The 16,853-nt window shown below is 41.8% G+C and overlaps 1 protein-coding gene across 4 annotated transcripts in view; it reads left to right on the forward strand.

Annotated features, from left to right (window-relative positions):
- LOC106561395 (SLIT-ROBO Rho GTPase-activating protein 1) overlaps positions 1-16,853 on the forward strand; it is a 188,674-nt gene that overhangs the window by 74,571 nt on the left and 97,250 nt on the right. For all 4 annotated transcript variants that reach the window (XR_006757068.1, XM_045688309.1, XM_045688311.1 and 1 more), the window contains exon 3: positions 13,824-13,986. Coding sequence is in view for 3 of the 4 variants with exons in the window: in XM_045688309.1 (XP_045544265.1) it covers positions 13,824-13,986 (163 nt within the window). In the remaining variant the exon portion in view is untranslated. The remainder of the gene's footprint in view (positions 1-13,823; positions 13,987-16,853) is intronic.

Below are 16,853 nucleotides of genomic sequence, written 5' to 3' on the forward strand. Positions count from 1 at the left end.
GAAAGAACAGGACAAGACTCGAGCGACCCAAGATATTCTTTGTTGTTGTCAGGGACAGCCCTAAAATGCATGCACGCCCGCACACACACGCCTAAGTCAATGGCCTGTCACTTGGTCCAGCAGTATGTCTCAATAGCCAGCACACAACCCCACTATTAGGCCATTGATTTATTACAACAGCTACTGTTCATTCAATGGCTCCCACAGTGTTTCCATCTACACTAGTTACACATTTGGAATAAGGACCCTTTTAGGTCCCAAAGCCTTTCCTCCATTCATTCTGGCTTTTCGGGGACTGTAATTGTAAGTTCCTGTCCGTTGTTCATTACAGCCATTATGCGCAACAAAGCGTGTGATGAAAGAAGGCTGTGTGGTGATTCATCAGCTGTCTCTTTTAGGTTGCATCCCTAATTGCACCCTATTCCCAATCCCTATATAGTGCACTACTATTGACTAGGGGCCCATATGACTCTGGTCAAAAGTAGACGGCCGTACGGACACACACTGTAGTGCACCCCTCTCTCAGCAGAGCCCCTCCACTAGCGGATGGGGATATTAAAAGGCCCAGTTATCTAATTGTCTAACCCGCGGTCACAGCTGATGTCCCATGACCAAGCTCATTACAGTAGAGACCGGCCAATCACATACTCAAGTGTACACACACACACACACACACACACACACACACACACACACACACACACACACACACACACACACACACACACAGTAGACCCACATGTGCATGCACACACATACACTTCACACAAACACTCACTTTCTGGTAGCCCTCGCCCTCTCATACATACTAGGCAAAAAAAAACACACACTTGTGAACACACAGGCAGGAACAGAGAATAAATGAAAGAACGCCACTCCACTGAAGCATAAGGCAGGAAAGATTTACGGTAACTGCAGTCTTGAGAGTGTGTATGTGATGCTGTCCAACAACTCTGCCATAAGTCTTCTATTGCCATAACTGTTTGTTTCTTCCTGGTAACTTCCCTGCCAATGCCATGTTCTGTACATGTTTCCCCCATGCGTCACTTATGCTTTTAGCTAAATTTGATTATTCCTTTTATGAAAAATGGCCTTGAGTTTGGCAGTCACCAGGATGTTTTTCATTTCCTGTCCTGTCTTTTGTCACATGCACTATAGTTCCTGTTTTCCAAACTTCCCAGGGAGTTCTGAGAGAGCGAGCGAGAGAGACGGAATGTTACAGCTCTGTGGTCCGGGATGTTTTGTCCGCTTCCAGCAGCTATCATCAAAGAGTTATGTAGTTCAGGGATGCAGCATTGGCCATGTGCCAGGGTGAGGGTACAGAGTTTCACCTGTTGCGTTGACAAGTGTGGGTGTGCTGCCTGTCTTTGCTGACTGACCTTCGGGGTGGAGCTCTTCCAGAGTTCCAGAGGAGAGATTCCATATGGTTCCTGCCAGCTGGCCCTAAGGCCTCAGGACCTGGCCTTTCTTCTGTCCTCCTTCCTCTGCTCGGCTAACTGCTCTGCTCCACAGCAGGAGCAATGTTTTAGATGAAATGTAGGAATTCAGCCTGCTGCAGGCCGCTGCTTAAGCACAGCCATGTCTCACTCCGTCTGTCGCTTTCTCTCTTTCTCCCTCTTAGCCACATTTCTTTTCCTCTTTCTGTATTGTCTCTTGTAATGCTCTATTCTAAAACTTTACTACATGTAAAGTAACTTCTCTAACAAATGATCTAACAAGGAAGTCTTTAGTTTCCAAAGTTTACTTAAGCTTGTGGCGGGCTCTCTCCCCTGTTGCGAGAAGTCAGATCAGCTTAACCTCTATGGGCTAGGTGGGACGCTAGCGTGCCACCCGTGGTGCACTCCATCAACAGCAGGTGCATTTCAAGAGCGGCAAATTTGAATCCAAATAAATGTCAAAATTCACATTTTTCAAAAATCCAACTATTTTACACCATTTGAAAGATAAACATCTCCTTAATCTAACCACGTTTTACGATTTCAAAAAGGTTTTACGGCGAAAGCATAAATTTAGAGTATGTTAGGACAGTACATTTACAAGAGTTGTGTGTAATGTTTTGTCAAGTCAAAGACAGGGTCACCAAAACCATAAAACCAGCTAAAATGATGCACTAACCTTTTACAATCTCCATCAGATGACACTCCTAGGACATTATGTTAGACAATGCATGCATTTTTAGTTCTATCAAGTTCATATTTATATCCAAAAACAGCGTTTTACTATGGCATTGATGTTGAGGAAATCGTTTCCCTCCAATAACCGGCAGTCAAGTCAGCGTCACAAATTAAATAATTAAAATTAGAAAACATTGGTAAAATATTATATTGTCATTTAAAGAATTATAGATTTACATCTCTTGAACGCAATCAACTTGCCAGATTTAAAAATAACCTTACTGGGAAATCACACTTTGCAATAATCTGAGCACTGCGCCCAGAAAAATACGCGTTGCGATACAGACTAGACGTCATGTTGGGGAGATCTAAAATCGAAAATACTATGTAAATAATCCATTACCTTTGATTCTCTTCATCAGATGTCACTTCCAGGTATCACAGGTCCATAACGAATGTAGTTTTGTTCAAAAAAGCTCATCATTTACGTCCAAAAATCTCCGTCTTGTTAGCACATGATCTAAGCCAGCCGGACTTCTCGTCATGAACGAGGGGAAAAAATATATTTACGTTCGTTCAAACATGTCAAACGTTGTATAGCATAAATCATTAGGGCCTTTTTAACCAGAACATGAATAATATTCAAGGTGGACGAATGCATACTCTTTTATAACGTATTGGAACGAGGGTACCCAACATGAACTCACGCGCCAGGTGTCTAATGGGACATCATCGTTCCATGGCTCTTGTTCGGTCAGATCTCCCTCCAGAAGACTCAAAACACTTTGTAAAGGCTGGTGACATCTAGTGGAAGCAATAGGAAGTGCCAAAATATTCCTCAGCCCCTGTGTTTTTCAATGGGATAGGTTTAAAGTCAATACAACACATCAGGTATCCACTTCCTGTCAGAAAATGTCTCAGGGTTTTGCCTGCCAAATGAGTTCTGTTATACTCACAGACACCATTCAAACAGTTTTAGAAACTTTAGAGTGTTTTCTATCCATATATAATAAGTATATGCATATTCTAGTTACTGGGTAGGATTAGTAACCAGATTAAATCGGGTACATTTTTTTATCCAGACGTGCAAATGCTGCCCCCTAGCCCTAACAGGTTAAAACATTGCTCCAGCTATGCCCCAGAAATGTTGTTGATACACACTCTCCAACCCAACTCCCCCACAGCTGCAGTGTGCACTCGGTGCTGATATATAGTGCATGCTATTGTCGTGTCTTTGGGGTACCATTAAACTGAAGACATGTTTATCAATTAACTCCCTGTAATTATTATCACGTGATTAAACTGATTAATCGTTTAATTGTAATTAACTAGGAGATCGGGGCACCAAGGAAAATATTCAGATTACAAAGTTATAATTTTCCTAATATAACTTTCCTATATTATAACATTATATATTATATTCTATTATAGTATAGGCCGATTATCTTCTGGTTTAAATGGTGTATTTTACCTCGCGTCCAGTCTCATTCCAAACGTCGTAAATTGTTGTATCTGCACGAACCCAGTCTTTACTAAAATCATCCATACATCAATTGTCTTAAAATCATTTATTTACTAAACTAAGTAATTCACAGAAAGTATACAAACAGTAATTATCATCACAAAGAATTGGTAGAGTAATGTGCCCTAGTGGCTAACAGGCATGGCTGGTGTCTTGTTGAACAATGGGTCATAAAGGGCAGTTGAGAAGACCTTACAGTTCATTAATATTAACAATTGACATGCTAATCCTTTGCACATGAACGCTCAGTCATTTGAGAACAATTGCAATCAATATATATTTACGCTCAGTGTGTCGTCGGGATCCTTGTTGGAGCGTCGTTCTGTTGGAGAGTTCTCTCTCTCTCTCTCTCTCTCTCTCTCTCTCTCTCTCTCTCTCTCTCTCTCTCTCTCTCTCTCTCTCGGTTAGAATGGATCTTTCAAAGCGACATTCATTAATGTCGTCATAGAATGGATGTTTCGTTGGTCTTCGCGTTCAATTATATAATTTACTTAGCTGCAGACTAATAATTAATATCAAAGACTTGTTCTTATTCTGTCAGTATCAATAGTCTAAAAGTTAACCACGTGGTATAGTTCACTTTCAGTAGAGTACTTGGATGGTCAAACCTATTGGCCAACTCGCAATGGAGTGGAGGCCGGGTCTGAAGAAAGTAGATCAGAGTATAGTTTTATAGTGAACATGTCACATGACGCCTGGTCCTGTCTGTGTCCCTGGGGGCGTGCCGATGACTGAGTTAAGCTTGGTACAGAAATATAATTCTATCACATTAACATCAGTACATAGCATCTCAATGTATTACAAATAGCTTTATACTTATTAATACATTCTATACAACCATGTGGATGCAAGTCTCATCGCTGAGGCTATTATATAAACAGTTTTATGGTAATATGGCTATATTGTCTCTTCTGAGTATCACAAAATTGTACCAAGCGGACCAGTTCGTAGCTGGATTCTTCACCAATCTTTCATACCTTCTCCAGAACACAAATGTCGCTTGGCTCCCCAATTCTGTGAGTTGGAAGAATTTCCTGTGTCTCTCTATGGGCCATGTGGCAAGAGATTCTCCTGGAATGTTACCACTCCTTCACACAGGGACTGGGTGGGGGAAGGTGGGTTGGGGGATGGTGCAAAGGGGGGGAGGGGGTCAACTGTCCTCCCTGTACTCAAAGAGGCCAACGTCATGACACTATTATATAGGGCACTCATCACCTGGGGAGGGCTGTGGAAGCTAATACTTACCAGCTAATACTTTTTTGTGATTTTATTTTATTTTATTTCACCTTTATTTAACCAGGTAAGCTAGTTGAGAACAAGTTCTCATTTACAACTGCGACCTGGCCAAGATAAAGCAAAGCAGTTCGACACATACAACAACACAGAGTTACACATGGAATAAACAAGCGTACAGTCAATAACACAATAGAAAAAAAGAAAGTCTATATACAGTGTGTGCAAATGGGGTCAGGAGGTAAGGCAATAAATAGGCCATAGTAGCGAAGTAATTACAATTTAGCAGATTAACACTGGAGTGATAGATGAGCAGATGATGATGTGCAAGTAGTGATACTGGTGTGCAAAAGAGCAGAAAAGTAAATAAAATCAATATGGGGTTGAGGTAGGTAGATTGGGTGGGCTATTTACAGATGGACTATGTACAGCTGCAGCGATCGGTTAGCTGCTCAGATAGCTGATGTTTAAAGTTAGTGAGAGAAACATAAGTCTCCAGCTTCAGCGATTTTTGCAATTCATTCCAGTCACTGGCAGCAGAGAACTGGAAGGAAAGGCAGCCAAAGGAGGTGTTGGCTTTGGGGATGACCAGTGAGATATACCTGCTGGAGCGCGTGCTACGGGTGGGTGTTGTTATCATGACCAGTGAGCTGAGATAAGGCGGAGCTTTACCTAGCGTAGACTTATAGATGACCTGGAGCCAGTGGGTCTGGCGATGAATATGTAGCGAGGGCCAGCCGACGAGAGTATACAGGTCGCATTGGTGGGTGGTATAAGGGGCTTTGGTAACAAAACGGATGGCACTGTGATAGACTGCATCCAGTTTGCTGAGCAGAGTATTGGAAGCTATTTTGTAGATGACATCGCCGAAGTCGAGGATCAGTAGGATAGTCAGTTTTACTAGGGTAAGTTTGGCGGCGTGAGTGAAGGAGGCTTTGTTGCAAAATAGAAAGCCGATTCTAGATTTGATTTTGGATTGTAGATGTTTAATATGAGTCTGGAAGAAGAGTTTACAGTATAACCAGACACCTAGGTATTTGTAGTTGTCCACATATTCTAGGTCAGAACCGTCCAGAGTAGTGATGCTAGTCGGGGTGGCGGGTGCGGGCAGCGAACGGTTGAAAAGCATGCATTTGGTTTTACTAGCATTTAAGAGCAGTTGGAGGCCACGGAAGGAGTGTTGTATGGCATTGAAGCTCGTTTGGAGGTTAGATAACACAGTGTCCAAAGAAGGGCCAGATGTATACAGAATGGTGTCGTCTGCGTAGTTGGTGAACCAGGCAAGGCAGTCATTTGAGAAACCAAGGCTATTGAGTCTGCCGATAAGAATACGGTGATTGACAGAGTCGAAGCCTTGGCCAGGCTTGGGCCTGATCCAGATTAAGAAGTCTTGAAACATCTCGCTAGATGAGTGTTGAGCAGACAGGACAGAGCTGTCAGGTAACTGAGACCTTGATCTCCAAGCACACATTTGCTTTTCACGGCACTTCCTGTTGAACGCGGAACAAGGGAGAGCTCGGTTAGTTATTTTGGAAAGTTTGTTGTTGTGAAAGTCTATAGAAAAAGTTTGGTTACTAGATAGCTACCTTTTGAGTTTTGATCCTGTGATGCGGTTGGCATCAGTTGCTGGGTCCGCTACTATCTGTCCAGTGATCCTGCGGGTCTGAGAGGTGCTTGGCGTAGAAGCTAGCCTAGGTGCTAGCTAGCTGCCTAATCAAGCCAGCGGTGTTTTCTTGAGGGCTTGAACGCAGCACGCGACAGTTGGCCATTGTGGCTGAGACTGCTGATTGTCCCGGGCTTGTGGCTGTGTAGATCCCTGCTGTTTGTTGTTGTTTCAAATAAAATTAGATTTGTCACATGTGCCTAATACAACAGCTGTAGACCTTACAGTGAAATGCTTATTTACAGGCCCTTAACCAACAATGGCAGTAAAAAAAGTGAAAGTAAAAATAAAAGTAACACAATAAAATAACAATAACAAGGCTATATACATGGGGGGTAACGAAGCAATGTGCGGGGGTACAGGTTAGTCGAGGTAATATGTACATGTAGGTAGGGGTGAAGTGACTATGCAAAGATAATAAACAGCGAGTAGTGGCAGCGTAAAAAAAGGTGGTCAATGCAAATAGTCCAGGTAGCCATTTGATGTTTAGCAGTCTAATGGCTTGGGGGGTAGAAGCTGTTAAGGAGCCTTTTGGACCTAGGCTTGGTGCTGAGGTACTGCTTCCCATGCGGTAGCAGAGAGAACAGGTTTATGATTAGGGTGGATGGAGTCTTTGACAATTTTTAGGGCCTTCCTCTGACACCACCTTGTATATAGGTCCTGGATGGCAAGAAGCTTGAACTCAGGGATGAACTGGTCCGTACACACTACCCTCTGTAGCACCTTGCAGTCAGATGACGAGCAGTTGCTATACCAAGCAGTGATGCAACCAGTCTGAATGCTCTCAATTGTGTAGCTGTAGAACTTTTTGAGGATATGAGGACCCATGCTAAATCTTTTTAGTCTCCTGAGGGGGAATGGGTTTTGTCATGCCCTCTTCACGACTGTCTTTGTGTGTATTGAGTATGGTAGTTTGTTGGTAATGTGAATGCCAGGGAACTTGAAGCTCTTGACCCGCTCCACGACAGCCCCATCGATGTGAATGGGGGTGTGTTTGGCCCCCATTCTCCTGTAGTCCACAATCCCTGCGACCTGCCCTGTCTGGATGTGCAAGGAGTAACAGCGCAACAAAGACCAAAGCCAGTGGGAGTACCATTGAGGACAGTGGTGAAGGATCTCCATCACAGGTGAAGGATCTTTTAGATGAACAAAAATTGTTCTACAAGCAGCTGTTACAACAAGAAAATAGCTTCAAGTGTTGTGTCTAAATACTGGTGGAGTCAACTAATAAAGTAATGGACGACTTGACCAGAGAGATCCAGGACCTGAGGAACAGTTTGAAGTTCTCCCAGGGTCAGCTCGATGAGTTTAAACAGGAGAACAGCAAGATGGCAGCAATCTGTAAGTCATTGAGAGAGGACATCAGTTCTGAATGAGAATCCATGATAACAATGACTGAGAAATCGGATCTCGAGGGACAATCAAGGCGGAACAACATGGTTGTGGACGGAATTACAGAATCTCCACATGAGACCTGGACGGAGTCCGATGTGATTAATAAGAAGCATCCAGACGCTGAATTTTATGAATTTATGAAATTATTATTATTGATTATTGATTAACATGCACCTGTTAAGAAACTGACTGTTAACTGTTAAGGCTCCATGGATTGATGAGGAATTGGAAAAACTGTATGGTTGAAAGAGATGGGGCAAAAGAAGTGTCTACGTCTGGCTGCACATATCACTGGCTGAGTTACTGCAACTTGAGAAATTGTGACTAAACTCAACAAAAAGAAGAAACTGTATTATGAAGCCAAGATCAATCATATAAAGAATGCTGGCAAAAAACCTTTTGGAGTACTTTAAATGAAATTTTGGGAAGAAATACATTGTAAGTTTGGATTTTGGAAAGTTATTGTGGGAGAGGTGGAAAAATCGGTATCGATCAATAATGACAAACCTCCTGGCATTGACAACTTAGATGGAAAGCTAATGAGGATTCATTCCACTACCCAAGGGTGGTAAAGCAGACTTTACTGGTTCTATCAGCTTGCTGCCAGCTCTTAGTAAACTGTTGAAAATGTGTTTGACCAAATACAATGCTATTTCTCTGTAAACAAATTGACAACAGACTTTCAGCATGCTTATACAGAAGGGCACTCAACATCTACTGCACTGACACAAATTACTGATGATTTGTTGAAAGAAATTGATGTTAAGAAGATTGTGGGAGCTGTATTGTTAAATTTCAGTGCAGCCTTTGATATTATTGACCATAACCTGTTGTTGAGAAAACGTATGTGTTACGGCTTTTCAACCTCTGCCATATTGTGGATTCAGAGCTATCCATCTAATAGACCTCAGTGTTTTCTTTAATGGAAGCTTCTCTAATCTCAAATGTGCAAAGTGTGGTGTACCGCAGGGCTGCTCTCTAGGCCCTCTACTCTTTTCTGTTTTTACCAATGACCTGCCACTAGCATTAAACAAAGCATGTGCGTCTATGTATGTACCCTTAGCAAAGAGTTGCAGTCTGTTTTGTAATGTGTGGCCAGTAATAAACTGGCCCTGAACATGTCTTAAACTAAGAGCATTGTAAGTTCTATGAATGGTGTGGCTGTTGAACAAGTTGAGGAGACTAAATTCCTAGTGTTACCTTATATTGTAAACTGTCATGGTCAAAACATACAGATGAAATTGTTGTGAAGATGGGGAGAGGTCTGTCTGTAATAAAGAGATGCTCTGCTTTTTTGATAACACACTCCACCAAGCAAGTCCTGCAGACTCCAGTTTTATCTTGTCTTGATTATGGTCAAGTGCTGCTAAGAAAGACCTAGGTAAGCTGCAGCTGGCCCAGAACAGAGCCACATGGCTTGCTCTTTATTGTAATCAGAGAGCTAATAGTAATACTATGCATGCCAGTCTCTCTTGGCTATGAGTTGAGGAAAGACTGAATGCGTCACTTTTTATAAGAAACATTGTTGGAAATTCCAAATTGTTTGCATAGTCAACTTACACACAGCACTTACACACACACTTACCCCACCAGACATGCCACCAGGGGTCTTTTGACAGTCCCCAGGTCCAGAAAAATGTATAAAAAACATACAGTATTATACAGAGCCGTGAGTGCATGGAACACCCTTCCATCTATAGCACAAGTGAACAGCAAACCTGGTTTAAAAAAACAAATAAAGCAACACCTCACGGCACAACGCCTCACCCCATATGACCTACTTGTTGTGTATATGTACTGACGTGTATGTGTAACTGATAGATGCGCACACACACTACATGTTTACAGTACCAGTCAAAAGTTTAGACACCTACTCATTCCAGGGTTTTTCTTTATTTTTACTATTTTCTACATTGTAGAATAATAGTGAAGGTGTCAAAACTATGAAATAATACATATGGAATCATGTAGTAACCAAAAAAGTGTTAAACAAATCAAAATATATTTTATATTTGAGATTCTTCAGTAGCCACCCTTTCCCTTTATGGCAGCTTTGCACACTCTTGGCATTCTCTCAACTAGCTTCATGAGGTAGTCACCTGGAATGCATTTCAATTAACAGGTGTGCCGTGTTAAACGTTCATTTGTGGAATTTCTTTCCTCCTTAATGCGTTTGAGCCAATCAGTTGTGTTGACAAGGTAAGGGTGGTATACAGAAGATGGCCTATTTGGTAAAAGACCAAGTCCATATTATGGCAAGAACAGCTCAAATAATCAAAGAGAAACGACAGTCCATCATTATTTTAAGACATGCAGGTCAGTCAATCCGGAAAATTTCAAAAAGTGCAGTCACAAAAACTGGCTCTCATGAGAACCGCCACAGGAAAGGAAGACCCAGAGTTACCTCTGCTGCAGAGGATAAGTTCATTAGAGTTACCAGCCTGAGAAGTTGCAGCCTAAAAAAATGCTTCACAGAGTTCAAGTAACAGACACATCTCAACATCAACTGTTCAGAGGAGACTGCATCATTCAGGCCTTCAGGGTCAAATTGCTGCAAAGAAACCACTACTAAAGGACACCAATAATAAGAAGAGACTTGCTTGGGCGAAGAAACACGAGCAGTGGACATTTGACCGGTGGACATTTTTCCTTTGGTCTGATGAATCCAAATTTGAGATTTTTGGTTCCAACTGCCGTGTCTTTGTGAGACACAGAGTAGATGAATGGATGATCTCCGCATGTGTGGTTCCCACCGTGAAGCATGGAGGAGGTGTGATGGTGTCGGGGTGCTTTGCTAGTGACACTGTCTGTGATTTATTTAGAATTCAAGGCACACTTAACCTCTTACATCTAGACGTTCCGCTAGCGGAACACCTGCTCCAATATCCAATGATGGGCGTGGCGCGAAATACAAACTCCTCTAAAATCCGAAAACTTCAATTTTTCAAACATATGACTATTTCACAGCATTTTAAAGACAAGACTCTCCTTTATCTAACCACACTGTCCGATTTCAAAAAGGCTTTACAGCGAAAGCAAAACATTAGATTATGTCAGCAGAGTACCCAGCCAGAAATAATCAGACACCCATTTTTCAAGCTAGCATATAATGTCACAAAAACCCAGAAGACAGCTAAATGCAGCACTAACCTTTGATGATCTTCATCAGATGACACACCTAGGACATTATGTTATACAATACATGCATGTTTTGTTCAATCAAGTTCATATTTATATCAAAAAACAGCTTTTTACATTAGCATGTGACGTTCAGAACTAGCATACCCCCCCGCAAACTTCCGGGGAATTTACTAACAATTTACTAAATTACTCACGATAAACGTTCACAAAAAGCATAACAATTATTTTAAGAATTATAGATACAGAACTCCTCTATGCACTCGATATGTCCGATTTTAAAATAGCTTTTTGGTGAAAGCACATTTTGCAATATTCTAAGTACATAGCCCAGCCATCACGGGCTAGCTATTTAGACACCCGGCAAGTTTAGCCTTCACCAAAATCAGATTTACTATTACAAAAATGTTATTACATTTGTTGTCTTCATCAGAATGCACTCCCAGGACTGCTACTTCAATAACAAATGTTGGTTTGGTCCCAAATAATCCATCGTTATATCCGAATAGCGGCGTTTTGTTTGTGCGTTTCAGAAACTATCCAAAATGGTATATCAGGGTCGTGCGCATGGCGCAATTCGTGACAAAAAAATTCTAAATATTCCATTACCGTCCTTCGAAGCATGTCAACCGCTGTTTAAAATCAATTTTTATGCAATTTATCTCGTAAAAAAGCGATAATATTCCGACCGGGAATCTCCTTTTCGGCAAACAGAGGAAAAATCACAAAGACGGGGGCGGCCAGGGCACACGCCTAAGCCCACAGTCCCTTGATCGGCCACTTGAGAAAGGCGATAATGTGTTTCAGCCTGGGGCTGGGATGACGACATTCTGTTTTTTCCCGGGCTCTGAGAGCCTATGGAAGACGTAGGAAGTGTCACGTTAGAGCAGAGATCCTTTGTAATAGATAGAGATGGCAAAGAAGTTCAAGAAATGGTCAGACAGGCCACTTCCTGTAAAGGAATCTCTCAGGTTTTGACCTGCCATTTGAGTTCTGTTATACTCACAGACACCATTCAAACAGTTTTAGAAACTTTGGAGTGTTTTCTATCCAAAGCCAATAATTATATGCATATTCTAGTTACTGGGCAGGAGTAGTAACCAGATTAAATCGGGTACGTTTTTTATCCAGCCGTGAAAATACTGCCCCCTAGCCATAACAGGTTAAAATCAATTTTTATGCCATTTTTCTCATAAAAAAGCGATAATATTCCGACCGGGAATCTGCGTTTAGGTAAACAGATGAAAGAAAACATAGCATGGGGTCGACGCGGGCACGCGCCTGAGTCTCACAGTACTGTAACCAGCCACTACCCAAACGCGCTACTTTTTTTCAACCAGAGCCTGCAAAGCCACGATTCAGCTTTTTGCCGCCTTCTGAGAGCCCATGGGAGCCGTAGGAAGTGTCACTTAACAGCAGAGATCCTCTGTAATGGATAGAGATAATCAAGAAGGGCAAGAAATTGTCAGACAGGGCACTTCCTGCATGGAATCTTCTCAGGTTTTGGCCTGCCAAATGAGTTCTGTTATACTCACAGACACCATTCAAACAGTTTTAGAAACTTTGGAGGGTTTTCTATCCAAAGCTAATAATTATATGCATATTCTAGTTTCTGGGCAGGAGTAATAATCAGATTAAATCGGGTACATTTTTTATCCGGCTGTGAAAATACTGCCCCCTAGCCATAACAGGTTAACCAGCATGGCTACCACAGCATTCTGCAGCAATACGCCATCACATCTGGTTTCCGCTTAGTGGGACTATGGTTTGTTTTTCAACAGGACAATGACCCAACACACCTCCAGGCTATGTAAGGGCTATTTGACCAAGAATGAGAGCGATGGAGTGCTGCATCAGATGACCTGGCCTACACAATCCTCTGACCTCAACCCAATTGAGATCGTATGGGATGAGTTGGACCGTGGAGTGAAGGAAAAGCAGCCAACAAGTGCTCAGCATATGTGGTAACTCCTTCAAGACTGTTGGAAAAGCATTAAACTGGCTAAGAGAATGCCAAGAGTGTGCCAAGCTGTCATGGCAAAGGGTGGCTACTTGGAATAATCTCAAATATTTTGATTTGTTTAACACTTTTTTGGTTACTACATGATTCCATATGTATTATTTCATAGTTTTGATGTCTTCACTATTATTCTACAATGTAGAAAATAGTCAAAACTAAAGCAAAACCCTGGAATGAGTAGGTGTGTCCAAACCTTTGACTGGTATTGTACGTAAATTGTAAAGTTTTTTTGTCTGTAATGTTTTTTTCGTTATGTTTCGGACCCCATTAAGACTAGCTGTCGCCATTGGCGTCGGCTCATGGGGATCCTAATAATCAAATCAGATGACAAAGACCGCCTTCAGAGAGCCAGGCAAGAGGGCACACAGACACACACGCGCACACACACCTCTGTTTCTTAGGGTGCCTGAACACATCCCTACATTTCCCTGTCTCTACTTGTCGGTGTCTCTGTCTCGTTTGTCTATGCAGTGATCAGTGTATGATAATGAAGTTGTGCACAGTCACTGTTCTGTTTTATATGAATGAACATGAGTCAAGTGAAAATCTTTCTGTAAAGAGGGTCATGTTCATTAGAGCACACTGTAGCAAAACGTTTTGCAATGGGAAACTAAAATTAGCATTTCTTATTGGACAAGCTCAGGTCGTCCTTCGCTGTTTTGGTCGGTTTTCTTCTGTTTGGTACGTAATAATATGACCCAGTTGATTGACAAAATGTATCTTATAAATCCTTTTTAGGAAGGACCAGAACCTGCTGTCCCCGGTTAACTGCTGGTACCTGTTGCTGAACCAGGTGAGGAGGGAGAGCAAGGACCACGCCACCCTCAGTGACATCTACCTGAACAACGTCATCATGCGCTTCATGCAGATCAGCGAGGACTCCACACGCCTGCTCAAGAAGGTGAGATCTGCAATGTAGTTTGTACTCTTTGACCTTTGACCTGGCTAGATGCTGTCACAGAGAGGTTAGAGGTCAGACGAGGTGAGATCCCAGTGATCTCACGTAAGGAAGTGCAACTGATGAGGGACAGGAGTCGTTCCTTACCACTTGTCTTGAATTGATCATGGAGTTCTCCGGTACCTCGTTATATTGGATAAATCCTGGGCTCATTCACATAGTCAGGACAAAACTGGGCCCTGCTGCTAATGATACATTTATCAATCTACAGCCTTAGATACACTGGACTGCTCTCAGGGATTTGATGTATGGTTGGGTGTATCAGTGGACTATTATGTTTCAAGTTGTGTTTGATGACATCTTGATGGTAGCTCAGTTGCTGGGTTGTGTACAGAGGACCCTGCTCATCCCACACAGCCCTGATCATAAGCCTAAACGGCCTGCCTAACCCTCCCATCTGAAGTCTGACCTCATGACAGAAACCCTGCTACTAATGCTGCTGCCGCCTGTTTCACTCCGGCCACAAAGAGGACAACTCCCTACCAGATTATGAGCTCTCCTATGCACCAGGAGTCACATGAACCAACCACAGCCCCAAAAATGACAGACCAGGGCCTGTTTCAATGGGGTGCTTTGTATCAAATATTTCCTATTTTATTTTCTCTTTCGCTGAGGGGTCTTTAAATCTGTCTGCTAGATCAAAACTAAAAAAGAGGGGTCTTTAAATCTGTCTGCTAGATCAAAACTAAAAAAGAGGTCTTTAAATCTGTCTGCTAGATCAAAACTAAAAAAGAGGTCTTTAAATCTGTCTGCTAGATCAAAACTAAAAAAGAGGTCTTTAAATCTGTCTGCTAGATCAAAACTAAAAAAGAGGTCTTTAAATCTGTCTGCTAGATCAAAACTAAAAAAGAGGTCTTTAAATCTGTCTGCTAGATCAAAACTAAAAAAGAGGTCTTTAAATCTGTCTGCTAGATCAAAACTAAAAAAGAGGGGTCTTTAAATCTGTCTGCTAGATCAAAACTAAAAAAGAGGTCTTTAAATCTGTCTGCTAGATCAAAACTAAAAAAGAGGTCTTTAAATCTGTCTGCTAGATCAAAACTAAAAAAGAGGTCTTTAAATCTGTCTGCTAGATCAAAACTAAAAAAGAGGGGTGTTTAAATCTGTCTGCTAGATCAAAACTAAAAAAGAGGTCTTTAAATCTGTCTGCTAGATCACAACTAAAAAAGAGGGGTGTTTAAATCTGTCTGCTAGATCAAAACTAAAAAAGAGGGGTGTTTAAATCTGTCTGCTAGATCAAAACTAAAAAAGAGGGGTCTTTAAATCTGTCTGCTAGATCAAAACTAAAAAAGAGGGGTGTTTAAATCTGTCTGCTAGATCAAAACTAAAAAAGAGGGGTGTTTAAATCTGTCTGCTAGATCAAAACTAAAAAAGAGGGGTGTTTAAATCTGTCTGCTAGATCAAAACTAAAAAAGAGGGGTGTTTAAATCTGTCTGCTAGATCAAAACTAAAAAAGAGGGGTGTTTAAATCTGTCTGCTAGATCAAAACTAAAAAAGAGGGGTCTTTTATTTATGGTAGAAGTCATTATCGTCTCAGTGATTTAAACTGGTTGGTACAGAGGACTGGTCTACACACTAACAACACACACACAGACAGACAGTGTTTTGTCAGATGTTTCTTTCTCCCCCTACTCAACCCACATTACTGATGTTTAAAAGGATAGTCCACTAAACTCATCAATGTGTTCCCTCCTGCAGTGCAATCAAAGCAATTATACTGTAGGTATACATTTTTGGATATTTAAATCAAGACTAAACTGTACTTCATTCTGTTAGTTGGTACCTGAGAAGCATTGATAAGAGTGGAAATATAATGTATGAGATTTAGTTCATAGCATCCCTCATATGAAGACGTTTGCATTTAGACATTACACACAGTGCATGAGGGGGAAAAAGGATTATCGTTCCTTATTGCTCCACCAATTATAGTTGTTGGTTGGCCTTGAACACAACAGGCAACGACTGCTTGAACACAACAGGCAACGACCTGCAGTCATCAGACACCGTTAGGTCTTCAGTGTTTCTGACTGTGTGGATGCGTTTCGTGCATGTGTGTGTTTGTGTCTCCCCTCTGGCTCGTATAGTGATGTTTGGCAGCCAGGGGCCAAACCAATCGGCATCCTCCTGGTGGGGGGGGAGTCTGTCACAGGGGAGCAGAGACACCCCTGCCCTCTAATCAGTAAGTCCGTGTCTTTGATCTCTCCATTAACGAGAGACAAACACCGGAGGAGGCCCCCCAGTTTCAACACAGTTACTACAGCTCCTCTTCTTTTAACACAAGAGGGCTGCTGTTTTGTCATCCTGGCATCAAAGACTAGTGTTTTTATATTTTCAAATTCCGAAGTTTTCTACGTTTTTATGTTATGAGGTATAGAACCTTAAATGACATATCCTAACAGGCTTCTGCATGGTGGACCTTTTAGAGTTGACCATTGGCTTGTGTTCATGCTATGTTTATTTATGAATAGAACTGTGGACAAGAAAGTCACAGCTTACCTCGATTTGTCTTTGTTCGAAGGAGAAACCTCTAAATACAAGTTTTGTCACTCAGTCCATTCATGGTCGGGCAGGTCTTATCACATGTATTCTCTTTTCATTATTCATACAACTCGCTTTTTGTTTTACTTAGTCAGTCCTCTTTTATTTATGGAAGTCCCATTCTGGTGGAACTACAAGGTGAATTTCTCCCAAGGCTTGAAAGCCTCATCTGTATGGAGGAAGGAGAAAGGAAGGTATTAGTTTGTCAAGTTACTCCATTGCACACTCCTCCATTCATTCACTACAGAGGTAGGGACGAAGGGTGAGGGAAACAC

The sequence above is a fragment of the Salmo salar genome, chromosome ssa10 (genome assembly GCF_905237065.1).
Source record: "Salmo salar chromosome ssa10, Ssal_v3.1, whole genome shotgun sequence".
NCBI classification, from domain to species: Eukaryota; Metazoa; Chordata; class Actinopteri; order Salmoniformes; family Salmonidae; genus Salmo; species Salmo salar.